At 42.0% G+C, this 19,863-nt stretch overlaps 1 protein-coding gene across 1 annotated transcript in view; it reads left to right on the top strand.

The window, feature by feature from the left end:
* Positions 1–19,863, top strand: part of CDKL4 (cyclin dependent kinase like 4) — a 61,068-nt gene that overhangs the window by 17,690 nt on the left and 23,515 nt on the right. The window contains 2 exon segments of the mRNA XM_058428719.1: positions 1,049–1,170; positions 11,846–11,918. Of these exon segments, the coding sequence (XP_058284702.1) occupies positions 1,049–1,170; positions 11,846–11,918 (195 nt within the window).

A 19,863-nucleotide genomic window follows, 5' to 3' on the forward strand; every position in this document is an offset into this window, starting at 1 on the left:
GTCCTGGTGTGGCCAGGCCCAGTGGCTCACGCCTGTAATCCCAGCACTTTGAGAAGCCGAGGCAGATGGATCGCTTGAGGTCAGGAGTTTGAGACCGGCCTGTCCAACATGGTGAAACCCCGTCTCTACTAAAAATACAAAAATTAGCCAGACGTGGTAGCAAGCACCTATAGTCCCAGCTACAGCAAAGGCTGAGGCATGAGCATCACTTGGACCCAGGAGGCGGAGGTTGTAGTGAGCCGAGATGGCGCCACTGCACTTCAGCCTGGGCGACAGAGCAAGGAAAAAAAAAAAGTGTCCTGGTGTGTGTGCTGAATTATGTGGTCACCCTGGTTACAGGCGGAGTGACCATATGTGCTGGTTTGCCTACGATAGTCCTGGCTTCTACCCGTTACCCTAGTTTGGAGGATAAAATTATTTAATCGCTGTAGTGATGGTCTGTCCTACCTAATCAGCATTTTTCCTTGGGTTTACAATATTAAACAGAGTCTGTCTTGTGAAATGCTTCAGTTTGGGAATGGAATTTAACACACAAAATATCTATGCATAAGAGAGAACAACAGAATCAAAGAACAATGCTGAAAATAAGTAAATTTAAAACACAGACTAATTGTGGGGACTTCTAGAACAGACGGTTTATTCCGATTTGATGGTTAGGAACGAGTATTACTGGGAGCCAACACCAGAATCCAGACTGGATTTAAATCCATAAAATCTGTGGCAATATGTAAGCTGAGTGGATATTGATTATTTTTATAGTCCTTACTCAATAATTTCATTTCCTCAATTTTCTACTCAGGTTATTTTATGACTTGTATATATAGAATTTCCATAAAATACATAAAGTGTTTTTTGTTTTAGTGCAGTATTTTAAGTTACATACTTTACTTGCTATCACCAGAGAGATTCAAGCAATTTTGTTACCACTTATTATAGGTACATTGGATGAATCTTAAATTTCTTCCAACTCTAAGTTTCTTTAAGGGGTCTGGGGAGAAGCTCTTACTAGTAACAGGTCACTTAACTTTGCATTTCAATTCTTTTACAGCAATTAAAACATCCAAATCTTGTAAACCTCACTGAGGTATTTAGAAGAAAAAAGAAAATATATTTAGTGTTTGAATATTGTGATCATACACTTTTAAACGAGTTGGAAAGAAACCCAAACGGGTAAGTAATCTGGAAACTGAAATTCTGTACAGCCGGTTCTCAGTTTCGTTTTCTGTGGAATTAACCGTGGCAAATTTCAAATCCCGGCCACAATTCCCCTTTCTACCACAATGCATCTGGCTACCCCATTCAGTCTCAGGATATCTTCAAAAGGCAAACAATGATTTACCTATAGGCATTATAATTAGGAGAAAAACCTACAGCAGATATGAAATCAAAATGAATTTGAGGCTAAATTATATATTGGATTATCCGAGTTCAAGGAATGAACCATGGTTCGATACTAGGAAACCTATTCATTTTTTTTTTTTTTTTTGAGGCGGAGTCTTGCTCTGTCGCCCAGGCTGGAGTGCAGTGGCGCGGTCTGGGCTCACTGCAAGCTCCGCCTCCCAGGTTCACGCCATTATCCTGCCTCAACCTCTCCGAGTAGCTGGGACTACAGGCGCCCGCCACCACGCCCGGCTAATTTTTTTTTTGTATTTTTAGTAGAGACGGGGTTTCACCGTGGTCTCGATCTCCTGACCTCGTGATCCGCCCGCCTCAGCCTCCCAAATGCTGGGATTACAAGCGTGAGCCACCGCGCCCAGCCTCTAGGAAACCTATTCATATAATTCACTAATAAGATAAAAAATACGGATGATTGATAAATTTGAAAATTTGAAATGTCAATAAATTCAACATCCTTTCCTGATTTTTTTTTTTTTTAATCCCTAGCATCTAGGATTAAAAGAATAGTTTTTTTTTTTTTTTTTTTGGAGATGGAGTCTTACTCTGTTGCCCAGACTGGAGTGCAGTGGCGCGATCTCAGCTCACTGCAACCTCTGCCTCCTGGGTTCAAGCAGTTCTTGCCTCTGCCTCCCGAGTAGCTGGGATTACAGGCACACGCCACCATGCCTGGCTAATTTTTGTGTTTTTAGAAGAGACGGGGTTTCACCATCTTGGCCAGGCTGGTCTTGAACTCCTGACCTCATGATCCACCTGCCTTGGCCTCCCAAAGTGTTGGCACACACATCCCTCTTCAAATCAACTGCCAATTTTATACTCAATGGTAAAACTAAAAGAATTTTCATTAAAGTGAGGAAACAAGACAAGGATGTCAGCTGTCACCACTATAATGTAACATTGTTCTGAGAACTCTAGCCAATGTAATGTAATAAGAAAAACAAATAAAACATAGCTTTTGGAAATGAAATAAAATTATCATTATTTGCAAGATGTTACTGATCTACAAAATCTAAGACAACCACCTAAAGAGTTATTAAAACCGATAGAATTCAGTACAGTGACCCCTATAACACTACAAATTCCACATGCAAAAATTAACAGCGTTTGTATCAAACAGCACTTTAGAAAATCTAACAGAGAATGGCTGGGTGCAGTGTCTCATGCCTTTGGGATGGCCAAGGCATGCCTTTGGGAGGCCGAGGCAGGTGGATCACTTGAACTCACATGTTCGAGACAATCCTGGCCAACATGGTGAACCCCTGACTCTACTAAAAATATAAAAATTACCCGGGTGTGGTCGTGGGTGCCTGTAGTCCCAGATACTTGGGAGGCTGAGGCGTGATGATTGCTTGAACCCAGGAGGCGGAGGATGCAGTGAGCCGAGATCACGCCACTGCACTCCAGCCTTGGTGACAGAGCGAGACTCTGTCTCAAGAAAAAAAAAAACAAAAATTAGTGGAGAAGGATCCCATTCAAATATTAACAACAACAAAAGTTTAGGAATAAAGATAAAGAGTTGTTCTGACTCTGCATGAAGACAACTACAAAACTGAGGTATGTAAGGATTTTATTTAAATCAATATGTTTCTAAATGGGAATGTTAATGATTATAAAAATATTGCCTCTACAATTTATCTATTTATTAAACAAAATTCTAATCAGAATACCAACAGGGTTTTTTTTGAAATTTGAAAAAGACTAAATCAAGAAAAAAGGGACTTTTAACTATCAAATATTAAATCACATTAGTTTGAGAGACTCCCTTTGACAAAAAAGTACCATAAACAAAACTAAAATAGAAATGAGATATTGGGTAAACTATTTGCCAGAATTAATAAATTTTATATCTACCTATGCAGATTTTACAAATAACATTTTTTAAAAGGTTAACATCCAATTAATATATTTATTCAAAAAAAATTTCATAAATGTAGACTGTGTGCCCAGCCAGTGCTAAGTCTACAGCATTGAACAAAGCACACACAGAAAGGGAGCCTCACCTTACCTTCCAGTGAACACGGAAAGCAAATCATTAAAAAAGAGAAGGAGGCTGGGTGCAGTGGCTCATGCCTGTAATCCCAGCCCTTTGGGAGGCTGAGGCAAGTGGATCAGGTGAGCTGGGGAGTTCAAGACCAGCCTGGCCAAGATGGTGAAACCTATCTCTACAAAAACTACAAAAATTAACCTAGACTGTTGTCCCAGCTAGTTGGGAGGCTGAGGCGGGAGGATCACTTGAGCTCAAAAGGTGGAGGCTGTAGTGAGCAGAGATCATGCCACTGCACTCTAACCTGGGTAACAGAGTGAGGCCCCATCTCTTTTTTGAAAAATCTTTGCCAAATTTAACAGATGAGAAATGGTACCTTGCTAAAAAGTTTTGAGTTTCCTTGATTAATAGGGAAGAATAAGCATGTTTTCTTAGGTGTGCTGGTCATTTCCTTGTCTCTCTCTCTCTTTTTTTTTTTTTTTTTTTTTGAAGACAGAAGTCTTCTACTTGTACTCCCTTCCTAAAATCTACTTAAATAACAAGCAAGAGAGTATTTTTAAAGGCCTAAGTCCAGTGAATAGCAAACAGACATAACAACCAGCTAGTATACATACCAAGCCTTTTGGACTATTGTTTATTAGAGGAAACACGTAGGAGTTTGGCCTACGTAGGAGTGGGCATAAGATCATCAATGTGGCCGGGCGCGGTGGCTCACGCCTGTAATCCCAGCACTTTGGGAGGCCGAGGTGGGTGGATCACGAGGTCAGGAGATAGAGAGCATCCTGGCTAACACAGTGAAACCCCGTATCTTCTAAAAAATACAAAAAAATTAGCCGGGCGTGGTGCCGGGCGCCTGTAGTCCCAGCTACTTAGGAGGCTGAGGCAGGAGAATGGCGTGAACCCGGGAGGCAGAGCTTGCAGTGAGTCGAGATTGCACCACTGCACTCCAGCCTGGGCGACAGAGCAAGACTCCGTCTCAAAAAAAAAAAAAAAGATCATCGATGTGGTGAATGTGGATTGAGCCATGGGATGGTGAGATAATGAAGGGACCCAACAACTAAATTACAGCATAAAGAAGAGTTGGGCCGGGCACAGTGGCTCATGCCTGTAATCCCAGCACTTTGGGAGGCCGAGGAGGGCAGATCACCTGAGGTCAGGAGTTCGAGACCATCCTGGCCAACATGGTGGAACCCTATCTCTACTAAAAATACAAAAAAAATTAGCCAGACGTAGTGGCAGGTGCCTGTAATCCCAGCTACTCGGGAGGCTGAGACAGAATTGCTTGAACCTGGGAGGCAGAAGTTGCAGTGAGCCGAGACGATGCCACTTCACTCCAGCCTGGGCAACAGAGCGAAACTCCATCTCAAAAAAAAGAAAAAAAAAACAGAATCTCGAATAAGTTGTGCCCATATTGTTGTAATCAGACCAATCTGAAGTCATATTTCTTCCCCTCTGGTCCAACACCCGTGAAATCCATTTCTTCATACATTCCCCGTTATAAATCAGCAAAATTTTGTAGTTCTTTTTGCTATGTAAATCTCCTCTTCCTCTGTTTCACTTTGTTATAGGCCCCCTGGGTCACGCTGGGATCTGACTTTAGTTAAGGTTTGGAGACCTTGAGGGGAGGTGGGGAGAGGAGGCTTGAAGACAGCGGGCATCGCCACACAACGCACCTGCCTCAGGTGAGATCTGAGAGTCTGCAGCAAGGCAGAACCAGCCTCATTGTACAAGTTTGGGGGCTACTTCCTATGAGAAGAGAAGTTTGGGAGGAAGTTAGGGTGCTCTTAGTTACATGAATACTTTCAAGTGTCACATTCCAATTCCTGGACTATTTCTCCTTCTCATCTCATTAACTGAGAAAATAATTATCCTCACATAAATTCAGTCTTTGTTGTCATTGAGCATCCTGCAGGGTTATTGTCTGTGTCAGTTTTTTAGTAATCTCACAGAGGTCCCAGTGGATCTGTGAAGTGGGTCCTACAGAAACAAGAAGTAAGGGGTTCTTTTACGGTAAATATCAAAATGCCTGATGTCCTAACTGTGCCTTGAACCAAGATATCAAAGCTCTGAACCTGTGCTTTTTTTTCTTTAATTTCTCCAGTGAAATTAGAAGCAGCCAGACCACCTCACATATCTGTTACTACTTATGTTCCCCATATTGTTCTATCACACTTAGTTCACCAAAGCCTTGCCTTGAATAGGCATTTTATTCCAGATGGCCACAGGTGATTATTTAAATTCCCTTTTCAGGCCAAGCACAGTGGCTCGTACCTGTAATCCCAGCACTCTGGGAGGCCGAGGCAGGCAGATTTTTTGAGGTCACGAGTTCAAGACCACTCTGGGCAACAGGGTGAAATCCCATTTCTACTAAAATACAAAAAATTAGCCAAGTGTGGTGGCAGGTACCTGTAGTCCCACCTACTCAGGATGCTGGGGCAGGAGAATTGCTTGAACCCAGGATGCAGAGGTTGCAGTGAGCCAAGATCACGCCATTGCACTCCAGCCTGAGTGACAGAGCGAGACTCTGTCTCAAAAAAATAAATAAATAAATACCTGTTTCATTACTGAGTGGCCATCTGCCAGCATCCCAGCCATTAATGGTAATTAGATGCTGCCCTTCAGTCCCCAGTACATCAGATACCCAATCCTAGATTCTCACAGCCTTGGATTGGTTCCCACATCCACTTCTTGTATCGTGTCCTGAATTGGTCAGGATTCAACCACAGAATCCACTCTAGCTAGTTTAAAGAGAAAGGGATTTGTCACGGGGTTTTAGTTTATAAAATTTCTGGGAGTGCCAGAGAGATAAGGTTAATTGAGCTCCTATCAGGTACCAGGTCCTGTTCTAGGTGCTGGGGCTATAATAATGGACAAGAGAAAGTCCTTGCCCTTGTGCAATTTACATTCTGAGGTACTCCAGCAATAAAGAAGGGTTATGAGTCTTTGAAGAAAAATAAAGCACAGCGTGGAGTTACAGAATGCCCAGGAGGTGTATTAGTCAAGGTTCTTGAGAGAAACAAAACCACTGGGATACATAGAGGTATTGATAACGGGAGATTTATTATGGGTATTGACTCGTGTGATTATGGAGGGAGAGAAGTTCCACAATCTGCCATCTGCAAGCCAGAGAACCAGGAAAGCCAATGGTCTAATTCAGGCCAAGTCCTAAGGCCCGAGAGGACAGAGAGCTTCAAAGTCCAAAGGCCTGAGAGCCAGGAGCTTCCACATCCAAGGGCAGGAGAAGATGGACGTCCCAGCTCAAGGAGAGAGAAGCATCCCTTCCTCTACCTTTTTGTTGTATCCAGGCCCTCAATGGGTTTGATGATGCCTGCCTGCCTGCCCTCACCATTGTGGGTGGGTCTTCTTTACTCAGTCTACTGATTCAGATGTGAATCCCTTCCAGAAACACCCTCACAGACACACCCACAAATGATGTTTTGGGTTTTTTTTGTTTTTTGAGAGAAGGTCTCATTCACTTGTCTCACTCGCTGCAGTGGCCTGAACGTGGCTCACTGCAGCCTCAAACTCCCGAACTCAAGCAAATCCTGCCTGAATCTCCTAAGCAGCTGGGACCACAGACACTCACTGTTATGTCTGGCTAATTTTTAAACTTTGAGTAGAGGTGGGGTCTTGCTGTGTGGCCCAGGATGGTCTCAAACTCCTGGGCTCAAGCAATCCTCCTGCCTCAGCCTCCCGAAGGGCTGGGATTACAGGCATGAGCCACTGCACCTGGCAGAAATAATGTTTTACCAGCTATCTGGGCATCCCTTAACCTAGTAAAGTTAACACAGAAAATTACTCATAACTAAAAGGAAGTAGAAGGAACAATAAACTGTTAATAGAAGTAGAAATAGAAGTAAACATAGAAATAGAAGTAAAATGTTATTAACAGCCTGATTGAAGGTATAAATAAGCCTTGGGGGCCAGGCGCAATGGCTCACGCCTGTAATCCCAAAACTTTGGGAGGCCGAGGCAGACAGATCACCTGAGGTCAGGAGTTCAAGACCAGCCTGACCAACATGAAGAAACCCCATCTCTACTAAAAATACAAAATTAGCCGGGTGTGATGGCACATGCCTGTAATCCCAGCTACTCGGGAGGCTGAGGCAGGAGAATCGCGTGAACCCAGGAGGCAGAGGTTGCGGTGAGCGGAGATTATGCCATTACACTCCAGCCTGGGCAACAAGAGCAAAACTCTGTCTCAAAAAATAAATAAATAAATAAATAAAAATAAGATAGGCCTGGCATGTCCAGAGAATAGCAGAAAATAATGGGCTGGGATGGAGTGACTTTAGGGATGTGATAGGATATAAAGTTGGGAAGGGAAATGGAAGTAAAATGTAGGCCATAGTAACAAGGCTGGATTTTATTCTAGGATAGTAAAGATTTACTGAGAAGGACTGACTTCCTCTTGGGTAATAATAATGAAATCAAGCTTCCCCTATTAAGTTTTTATAACAAACTTCCAGGTAATGACTTCTGATATCAGCATCAGGTCTTCCTCTGAGTGGTTCAAAGAGCATATTCTGAGCAGTTCAGTCTGAATTCTCCCATCATGTTACCCTTTCTTGTCAACCCATTCAGACTTGAACTGTGATGTCTCATGTTTGCTTTAAGGCCTTCATTACGACTTTCAGTATTACTTTCAGTGGCAAGAACCTCAGTTACTTTTGTACCAGCCGAATATTTGGTTTTGCACTCACCCAAAATATAATATTTAAACATTGAGCATCTTTTGATTTCACCAGAGGTTCATTTTGCTCCAAGATGCTTTGAAAAATGCTGCCTGTGGCTGAACGGTGCTGCAGCACTCTATCTTTCTGGACTGGGCGCCGCGTAGCTGTGTATTCTCTTTGATGGTTATCTTCTCTTTGCACGATGTGTGGTGTTGGTTTGTGGTTCTCTTTGATGGCTATCTTCTCTTTGCATGATCAGTGGTGTTGTTTTGCCCCTGACGGAATCTGCCTTCTTGGAAGCTAACTGAACCAAATGTGACACTTCCTGTGAGATGCCTTTAAATGTCCTCTTTCATGTTAAAGGCATCTTTAACATCCTATGAAATTGCTTTCCTGTGAAATTACCTCATTCCCCATTCCGTGTTATTGAGGCTAGTAATTGGGGCTTTGCAGTTTCTGAATCCTAGCCCCTACCTTGTTTCCCAATTCCAGTACTTACTCTCCTGCACCTGTAGGCTCTTAGATCCCGACCAGACCAGCGTCAGTCTGTTCCCACGTCGGTAGGAGCATGTGCTCCACCCTCGCTAGTCCCTCCCAAGGACTGAAATCCATTTCCCTTCCTCTCACTGCTGCCACCATAATCTAAGTGTCCAAATCTCACTTGGGTTATTGAATTAGCCTCCTAATTTCTCTCTCTGTATGTATGTTGCCTGCCAGAAATCCATTCTCCATATTAAGTCACTTCCTTGCTTGATTTCTTGCAATGGTTTTGAATTTAGCATAAAATCCAAATTTCTTATCGAGATCTAGATCTCTGAGGCCCTCCATGGACTGGTTTCTGCCCACCTTCCCGGCTTCTTCACTCAAGTGTCAGCCACCCTGGCCTCATACTGTTTTCCCCACACTCCCAGTTCTTTCTCTCCTCAGGGCCTCTTGCTATTCTGCACCTCTTCCATCTTTGTACAGGGGTCTCAATCCCATCGACTGGCCTTATCTGATCTCAGACCGGTATCTCCAGAACCCATGTGGGTGTTAAAACCAGACATTGAGGGGATAGATTACTCAATAAACTTATGAGATATTATTCTAGTATTACACATGAGGAAAATTGAAGGCGCAGAGAGCTTAAATAACATGTTCAAGATTATAAAGTAGGAAGCAGCATATCTGGGATTTGAACTCAAGCAACCTGTCTCACAGTGCTCAACATGGCTATACCATTCTTCCTGCCTCATATTTTAAAAGTGTACGAAATGTTGTCTCAGGTTTGGCCCTAGGTGAAGTGGGGAGAAGAATACAGTTATATCAGTATTCAGTGCTGGAAATAGACACTTGAAGTCGAAAGGGATTTAATCATGAGAATTAGGTACATTCGCAATATTAATAATTAGGAGAACTGGGGTCAAGGGTTGCCACTGGGGCACTGATGTCAAGGGCATGCCACCATAATTGTGGTACAAGATCAGGAAACTGCTCTGAGGAAAATACCGTGTACGTTGCTTGCTGTTTCTCTGCATATACTTCAGACTCACATGGTGATATCTTGTAGCTAGTGTCATAACTGAGTTACGCCTAGGCCTTCCCACTGTTCTGTAAAGTCAGCTACATCTGCGCATGTTTAATTTTTAAAAAGTGATCTAAATATATGATTTAAATATCCAAATATGATAAAATATTAAATCTGAGTGATGGATATGTTTGGGGTATTACATAATATAATTTTTTTAAATTAAGAAAATCCTTACAGTTGACATTTAGTAAAAGACACCCTTATGTTTCAGATTTTTGAAAAATATACAAACAACAGCCGCATCTCCATCAACAGGGCTGAAAGACAAACAACACTGAGCAAAATATTTGCAGCATGTGTAACAGACCATGATATACATTGAGTCTTTGTAAATCAGTAATAAAACAGTGAACAGACCAATTTAAAAAGCAATAAAGGCATAAAATGGAATTACACAAAAGAAGAAATGTAGTATCCAATAAGGGTGTGAAAAATAATAATCACTAAAATTTAGTGAAATACAAATAAAAACTACAATGAAACATCTTTTTATTTTAACCACAGATTGGCAAACATAACATTGGCAAAATCATATGTTGGCAAGACAATGAGGAGACAGGGACTTTGATGCACAGATGTTTGGTGGGAGTGAAAATGGGTATAACCTTCCTCAGAAAGGGTAGTTTGGCAGTGTGTAAATGTGAAGGCATCATCATGGGACAGTGATGTGAGTGATGGAAAGCTACCAACAGAAAAGTTACAGAGAATGTAATTGCTATAATTCATGGAGATGGTTATATAAAGCAGAATACTCCCAAACGGAGTAAGTTTCCCAGACCCCTAGTCCCCAGTGGAAAATACACCTGCCCATGATACTTCCCAGTATTTTCTATACAGAGGGATGAGTCTGCCAGGGACAAGAAGCTTATACCCTCTCATTCTTATGGGATCCTTATTCTCCCTGGCCTCCTTTTGGGCTATCTGCTTACCAGGGACAAGTAACTATTACAAAATAACTTGAGTGTCTACCACCAACGTGAACTGGATGAATTGAAGAGCCATCTTCCAAGTATACCTTTTTTCCTGCAAAACCAAGTCTCAGGTCTACCTGAATTTCATCCCTGCAGGATCAAAATGTAATGGGTGCCTACCACTGGTCTCAGAAATCCCACTTCTAGAACTTACCTTAAGAAGGTAATTGCATAAATATCATAAGATGGATGATTATAGATATTGGTTGAAGAGTTTCTAGAAACAAAAATTGGCCGAACTTAACTGCTCATCAATGGAGTCTAAGTAAATTATGATACATCCATATAATGATCTCCTCTGGAGCCACTAAAATGTATGTGTACATGTTGGTATTTGTACCTCTATGCATAAAATTCTCAAAGTGGTCAGGGGTGGAATTGAAGAAAATAAATGGGTGGCTAGGCGGGTGTCAGAGAGACTTCATATATATATTTTTTTATATGTTTAAAATTTGAACCTTACAAATGTGCTTAATTTAGAATTAAAGTTAAAAAGCAAATACTGGCCGGGCATGGTGGCTCACACCTGTAATCCAAGCAATTTAGGGGGGCAAGGTGGGTGGATCATCTGAGGTCAGGAGTTCAAGACCAGCCTGGCCAACATGGTGAAACTCCGTCTCTATTAAAAATACAAAAATTAGCCGGGTATCGTGGCATGTGCCTGTAATCCTAGCTGCTTGGGAAGCTGAGGCAGGAGAATCAAATCTCTTGAACCTGGGAGGAGGAAGCTGCAGTGAGCTGAGATCATGCCGCTGCACTCCAGCCTGGGTGACAGAGCCAGACCCTGTCTCAAAAAAAAAAAAAAAAAAAAAGTACAGAGAGAGACAGGGAGAGAGAGGAACAGAGATGCCTGAAGAGACAGCCACCAGAAGTTATAGCAGTTATTTTGGGGTAGCAAGATTTGACCCAACATATTTTATTCCTTTCCTTTTCTTTTTTTTATTCCTTTCCTTTTCTTTTTTTTATTCCTTTCCTTTTCTTTTTTTTATTCCTTTACTTTTCTATATTTTTTGAATCTTCATAAGCATGCATCATTTTATGGATGAAAAAATTCAAATTACAAAAGGAAATTACATAACCATAATAAAAAGATAGTAAAGCCCAATTTTCACTAAAATATTTTTTTAGGACCCTTCTGCATGGTGTTCCTTGAACGGGACAGTCCCTCACCACTCCACTTCTATTCCCAGCCCTTGCTTCTGGATCTCTATCCTATGAGTTTTCATTTCCTTTTTTATTTTTCCCTCAGAGTTGCTGATGCTGTGATCAAAAGTGTATTATGGCAAACACTTCAAGGTCTTAATTTCTGTCATATACATAATGTAAGTAAAATTTTCTAATGTATTTGTTCATTTCTTCATGAGGACTCTTTTCTTCTAAATAGCTTAGGGTTTTGTTTGGAGAGCTGAAAACAAAGGGAAAGTAAGAACCAAAGAAGCAAAACAAAATGAAGTTCAGCCAGTAATCCCAGCACCCTGGGAGGCTGAGGTGGGAGGATCACGTGAGCCCCAGAGTTTGAGACAGGCTTGGGCAACATAGCAAGACCCTGTCTCTGCAAAAAAGAAGAAAAGGGAATAACAAAAGAAAGTTCAAAATATGAGAAAAAAGTGATACATTATTCATGGCTCTTTCCAATTTCTGTAAGAATCAAATTGCTAATTCCTTATGAATTAAAAATTTGAATAAATGTAATGATTCCTTTTGCCATAGTGCCAGTGACCCCTGAAACTATTTTTAAATTGGGCTAGAATAATTTTTCAGGGCCAGTATGGTGGCTCATGCCTGTAATCCCAGCAGATCAAGACCATCCTGGCCAACACGGTGAAACCCCATCTCTACTAAAAATGCAAAAAATTGGCCGGGCATGGTGGCGGGTGCTTGTAGTCCCAGCTACTCGGGAGGCTGAGGCAGGAGAATGGCGTGAACCCAGGAGGCGGAGCTTGCAGTGAGCCGAGATCGTGCCACTGCACTCCAGCCTGGGCGACAGAGTGAGACTCTGTCTCAAAATAAATTTTTTTTCATTAATTTTTTATAGCCGTGGTTCTCAAGCTTGAGCATGCATCAGAATCACAAGGAGGGCTTGTTAAAACACAGCTTCCTGGGCCCCGCCCCCAGAGTTTCCGATTCAGTCGTCTGGGGTAGGGCCCCAAGAATGTGCATTTCTCATATTTTCCCAGATGCTACCGAAACTGCTGGTTAAAGAACCACACTTTGAATACGACTATGTTAGAGAAATAATTTTGGCTGTTTCCTGTATGTAATTTAACTTGTTCTTTCACTTGTATTTCGTGTAAATTGAAGTTTATATCTGGAGGCTTGATCGTATTCAGGTTCAGCTTTTTTTACATAAGAATGCCTCCTATGTGGTGCTGTACACTTCCTATCGCATCCCCATCATGAGGTGTATAGCATCCACTTGTCCCACTTTCGATAATGTTAAAATTGATGAGTGGGCTCAAGAGGTATTCGTTTGGTCCCCTCTGTTATCATTTTCCCTGTCAACATTGTTTCCCTGATGGTTTTAGCATCCAGTGATGATTATTGCCTGTATCTAGTATTTCATGACAGTAATTTTCTAATTCTATTATTCCTTCTGCATTTAATAATTGGAATTGTATAGAAAAGAACTCACCCTCATGGACTCTGGTTACTTTTATCAACACTCAGGTTGATGAGATGATATCTTAGCAACAATGACAAGTTTTGGGGAGAGGTGGCTGGAGCACCATTATAAACACAAATTTTGTATTGCGGTGTTTTCAATTCTTTGCTGTTATTGGTCTCTCCGATGCTCAGATTTTCACATCTTAGGCCAACATGAGCTTCTTCAAGTTGGCTCCTGGTGCCTTTGCTATATATCATTATATTTTTGGGACAGTCTCGCTCTGTTGCCCAGGCTGGAGTGCAGTGGCGTGATCATAGCGCACTTGAGCCTCAAACTCCTGGGCTCAAGTGATTCTCCCACTTCAGCCTCCCTGAGTAGCTGGGACTACAGGCATATGCCGCTACACCCAGCCAATTTTTGTTTTTGTAGAGACGGGGGTCTCACTATCTTGCCCAGGCTGGCCTCAAACTCCTGCCTTGGCTGCCCAAAGTGCCAGGATTACAGGTGTGAACCACTGCACTCAGCCAGTGATAGCTTTTAAAAAATATATCTAGCCCTTTTGAGTTGGTGCCTAGACAGAGACAGTGCTGAGGCAATGATACAGAGTACCATATGGTCAGTTTTGATGCCAGCAGAATGTCTATCATAGCAGTCTAGGATTGCTGAAAAAGAAAGTATAAGACCATGAGAATACATTTCAGTATGGAGGGGAAGCTTTCTTTAGTTTTAGGAAAATCAGTGAAGTTTTTATTAGGTTAAATCAAAAGCTTTTATTTTCTATTAATGTAGAGGGATATTTTTCACAAACTACGTAAACCTATTTTTCATGATGCAAATTATGCTTTCTGATACTTAATAAAGATGATGCCAAATGGAATCCTTATCTCTGTTGCTTTCCGCCATGCTATAGGAGGTATCAAAGTTGCTGCAGCAGTTTTATGGGTAGTTAAAATGATTTCTAAAAATACCACGTACCACAAGTGTTTATACTTTATCCCTATATAACCAGACACTTTCCTGGGTACTTGGTTATAAGCTTGAATGCAATGTCTGTGGCTGCTTTACCTTTGTATCTCTTTAATACCTAAATTGGATTTTTTATATAAAGGGTGATCAATAAATATTTATTGAATAACTGGATGGATGGATGGATGGATGGTTGGATGAGTCAATCAGTCAGTCAACCCAAACTGCCTAACTGATCCTGACTATTTCCAGGGGACCCAAACATTATTGTAGACCAACGCAACTGCCATCATTTCTGTGCTTGGAACAACACATTCTATACCCTAAGCTTTAAAACACTGAAAACTTCTGATTGATAATATATGGCCTCTATTAAAAATAGGTAATTTTTCAGGCCAGGCGTGATGGCTCACGCCTGTAATCCCAGGAGTTTGGGAGGTTGAGGTGGGCAGATTACCTGAGGTGAGGAGTTCAAGACCAGCCTGGCCAACATGGTGAAACCCTGTCTCTACTAAAACTACAAAAATTAGCTGGGCATGGTAATGCATGCCTGTAATCCCAGGTACTACTCAGGAGGCTGAGGTGGGAGAATCACTTGAACTCGAGAGGCAGAGGTTACAATGAGCTAAGATCGGGCCGCTGTACTGCAGTCTGGGCGACAGAGCAAGACTCTGTCTCAAAAAAAGATAATTTTTCAGACTAACTTCCCTCCTCCAAGATGGAAATTACTTCTTACTGTCTTATGGTAAGCCTTTGTGTATCTGTCTTTTTATTTATCTATAATTAAAATGCTTGCAAAGAAAAAAATCTAAGCCATATGTAAAGCTGTCACAATAATACAACTAAAACCTTTATACTCTCCTTATTTTTAAAGGAACTCCCATGATAGTCTCAAAGAATAGAAAAGGCCATCTGACCTAGTGGTGTTGCTGACGACTCACAGCTTTCAACCTGTAGAGACCATGTGCACCTTATCATCTCCAGAGTCGAGATGCTAAGCAGGACACTGAAGCTTAAAGTACCAAGGGATTCAGGCCTTGCTACTCCAACTATGGTTCATAGAGATCGCCTGCGAGCTTGTTAGAACTGCTGAAACTGAGGCCCACTACAGACCTGCTGAACCAGAGTCTGCATTTTAACCAGAGCTCCAGGTGATTCATGTGCACATTAAATTTGGAGAAGCGCAGGACTTAAGAAAATACCTACTCATTTGGTTCTGTTTTACCCTATAATATCACTAGAGTGAGGTAACCAAAGTGATCCATTTAACTCCGTAATGAACCCAGGGATTTTTATATATTTGCTGTATTGATTAGAGAACAGGGGCTTCATCTCAAAATGGCAAAAATGGCTTCTTCTTCTTTTTTTTTTTCTTCCTGAGACAGGATCTTGCTCTGCTTCCCAGGCTAGAATGCAGTGGCGCCTTCATGGCTCACTGCAACCTCAGCCTCCCATGCTCAAACAATCCTTCCACTTTAGTCTCCCAAGGAACTGAGACTATGGCACATGCTATCATGCATGGCTAATTTTTTAAAAAAATGATTTTTTTTTTTTTTTTTGGAGAGATAGTCTCATTGTGTTGCCCAGGGTGGTCTCAAACCCCTGACCTCAAGCGATTCTCCCACCTTGGCCTCCCAAAGAACTAGGATTACAGGCATGAGCCACTATGCCCAGCTGGCAAAAATGACTTCTGAGATAGGAGTGGGTCAGGCTGCAACCTCCATCAGCATCTTGTTGATACTCATATTTCGGTTGTTGGGGAGGGGGTCGCTTTTCTCTCTCCTCGCTGTGTGAGCATCCATGCCTAAGGCTCCAGGAGAATAAATTTCTCAGATTAAAAAAACTATTTATTGTTTTCATCAGGCTATTTAAGAAGCAATTTCTGGTGTGCAAGTTTGCAGAGGTGATTTTAAAATTAAAAGTCAGTTTTAAAATACCATGGATATCTCTTTAGGCTGGCTTGTGAGCCAAAAAATAAAAAATAAAAAAAAAAAGATTGCCTGTCAGCCACAACAACTCAACCTGAGCATTGTTTGCTAAAAGCTGTGTACAAGGCCAAGCGTGGTGGCTCATGCCTGTAATCCCAGCACTTTGGGAGGCCGAGGCAGGTGGATCACCTGAGGTCAGGAGTTCAAGACCAGCCTGGCCAACATGGCGAAATCCCATTTCTACTAAAAAATACAAAAAATTAGCCAGGCGTGGTGGTGAGCACCTGTAATCCCAGCGACTCGGGAGGCTGAGGCAGGAGAATCACTTGAACCCAGGAGACAGAGGTTGCAGTGAGCTGAGATCGCACCACTGCACTCCAGCTTGGGCAACAAAGAGCGACTCTGTCTCAAAAAAAAAGAAAAAAAAAAAAGCTGTGTATAAAACTCAACTTATTAAAATTATTTTTTTAACAGAGACTTGCATGTTTCTTGTTCTTTGAGGGAAAATAAGCTGATTGCAAGAGGCATTGCAGACAGTTTGCATTGAGTGTGGCTTTGCAGTGGAGTAGGTGAATGCTGTACGTCTAAGCATCTTCTTCCCCCCACGCCCTGTTTCTTATGGTTCCAATTATTTATTTTTTAATTTTTTTAAATTTTTATTTATTTATTTATTTTGAGACAGAGTCTTGCTCTGTCACCCAGGCTGGGGTCCAGTGGCGCTACAGCTCACTGCAACCTCTGCCTCCCAGGTTCAAGTGATTCTCCTGCATCAGCCCCCCGAGTAGCTGGGATTACAGGCACCCACAACCACGTCTGGCTAATTTTTGTATGTTTAGTATAGACAGTGTTTCACCATGTTGGCCAGGCTGGTCTTGAACTCCTGACCTCAGGTGATCTGCCTGCCTCAGCCTCCCAAAGTGCTGGGGTTACAGGCATGAGCCACTGCACCCAGCCAGGTTCCAATTATTTTTACTCCCTTTTAAATTTCTTCAGTATCCTCTCACTCTTTATCAATAACTTCTCTTACCGGCTCCTATAAAATAAATTTTCCTGTTTCTTTGGAATACGTGAATACTTCATTGCCTTTTGTATATTTGGTTGAAAAATAAGTGCTATAAGTTTCACATGGATTAGATGCAGAAAACATATGTATAGGCTAATGGACAGATATCGATGTAAATCCATTTACTTGGCAATGCTACACACATAGTCTAGAAATTCTAGAACTTGATGCAAACTCATTTAAAGGACATAACCTGTTCTAATGTAATCACCAACTATGAGTGTTACTGACTCAGAGTGTTAGTCTAAATTTCTTAAGTGTGTTGCTTAAAAGGTAGAATATCAAAACTATGTTCATTTATATTCCAACAATTTTATTTATTTATTTATTTATTTTTTTGAGACAGGGTCTCACTCTGTCACACAGGCTAGAGTGCGGTGGTGCCATCTTGGCTCACTGCAACCTCCACCTCCTGGGCACAAGCCATCCTCCCATCTCAGCGTCTTGTGTAGCTGGGACTAAAGGCGCACGCCACACACCTGGCTAATTTTTGTATTTTTTGTAGAGACTGAGTTTCACCATTGGGCCCAGGCTGGTATCAAAGTCCTGGGCTCAAGCGATCCGCCCACCTTGGCCTCCCAAAGCACAGGGATTACAGGCATCAGCGACCATGCCCGGCCTATGTATTTTTTTTAATTACTGTCTAAGGCCTTAGTACTTTTAAGAGACCTAAAAAAGTTTCTTCTAACTGCTCTTCATACAAATTATGAAGCAGTTGACAGTAATTGAGACTAAGTAGGAACAAGCTGCTGTTACCAGTGTCATTTCTGCAAACTAAAATGAATTTAGGGCTCAGCTCTTTTTCTCTTCCTCGGTAGCTATTAGAGAACCAAAGACAATCATTTCAGAATTGTCAGTTTGACAAAAATGCTTAAAGGGCCTGACAGCATAGTAGAAAAGGAGGCAGAAGGAGTTGATTATTGTGACACTTAATTCATGGACTCTGTCAGTGGCCACTTGCAATCACAGGATTGTTGCAAGGATGAAATAATTCATGCTTTGAATTGAAAGTGCTTTGAAAAGTACAGAGTTCCCTGTGAGGGCCCAGTTGTGGAGATCGACATTATTTTCATCCATTTTCTTTTTTGGGAGCGTGGGTAAACTGGAAAGTTCTGAAGGGTAAGGTCTGAGCTGTTTTCTTACAGCACCTCTGCAACATAGAAACCCATTTCTGGAATGCCCATGTGCGCGCGGGCTTACTCAGCCTGCCCTCACCCAGGCCCCTAGCCGGGCCGCTCCTGTCCAGCGAGGAGCATCTGCTTCATTCAGGGTCATTATGATGAGGCAGCAAATTGTAAGGCCGCTGCATACGAAAGAACAGCAGGGTCCAGGCGCGGTGGCTCACGCCTGTAATCCCAGCCCTTTGGGAGACCGAGGTGGGCGGATCACTTGAGTTCAGTAATTCAAGACCAGCCTGGACAACAACATGGTGAAACACAAAATTAGCCGGGCATGGTGGTGAGCGCCTGTAATCCTAGCTACTCCAGACACACCCGTAGTCCCAGCTACTTGGGAGGCTGAGACAGGAGAATCGCTTGAACCCGGGAGGCGGAGGTTGCAGTGAGCCGAGATTGCGCCGCTGAGCTCTAGCCTGGGCCACACAGCGAGACTCCGTCTCAAAAAAAAAAAAAAGCTGTTTTGAGGTCAGCGTGCCTCGGGTCCCACTTTCCCAGTATGGATTCTGACAGTATTGTGGGCCATCTCAGGAGTGTTGCTGATCGTTCCAGGCTAGCTCCTTGGTGAGGAGGTGGAAGTGATCTCCATCCCCTGGCGCGGAATGCTTCGGAATCTCTGCTAAGTCCGGGACTGACTGTGCGCCCCAGCTCGCCCAGGGCAGCCCTGGTTTGTGCCTGTTGTCCTGACATGATTATTAATAGGCCCCTCTTTCACACTTAGAAGTCTCCTGATTTGGATCGTAAATAATATGGTCATTCTAAGTGAATTTTGCTTTTTGTTATCATTTAAATGTTTTTCTAATTTCTCAAATCTGCAAGTTTTTCAACCTGAATTGTGACTCTTGGGTGGCAGCAGTTATTAGAGGTACTCTGAGTCTAATATCATTTACAGTTTTACCTCTTACAGTTTAAATAGGGCCCAGCAAAAAGTGAAAGAAATAATTGTATGATACTCTCTTCTTGAATTTAATTTTTTATTTTTATTTTTAGTTTTTGAGACAGAGTCTAGCTCAGTTGCTCACGCTCTGTGCAGTGTGATCATAGCTCACTGCAGCCTCAGCCTTCAAGGCTCAAATGATCCTTCGGCCTCAGCCTCCTGAGTAGCTAGGACCACAAGTGCATGCCACTACGCCTGGCTAATTTTTTAACTTTTTTGTAGAGACAGGGTCCCACTGCATTGCCCAGGGTGGTCTCAAACTCCTGGCTTCAAGTTATCCTTCTGCCTCGGCCACACAAAGTGCTGGACATGAGCCACACACCCAGTCTGATAATCCCTTCTTTAAAAAAAAAAAAAAAGACAGTTTTCATATACAATTATAATGTTTTCAATAATAAAACAATATTTTAATAAAATTTTTAATTTTGGTATGACGAGAGTTACAAGTGAAAAATTGCCAATTTAAGTTCTTTTAGAAAAGAAGGAAGTCCACATTTGGTTTTATCTCATAGGCTGTGTATCTATTATTTAAACTAGTAGTTATTGTTTATTCTTTGTCATTTTGATGGTTCAGAAAAATAATCAAATAATGA

The sequence above is a fragment of the Hylobates moloch genome, unplaced genomic scaffold (genome assembly GCF_009828535.3).
Source record: "Hylobates moloch isolate HMO894 unplaced genomic scaffold, HMol_V3 SCAFFOLD_15, whole genome shotgun sequence".
NCBI lineage: Eukaryota > Metazoa > Chordata > Mammalia > Primates > Hylobatidae > Hylobates > Hylobates moloch.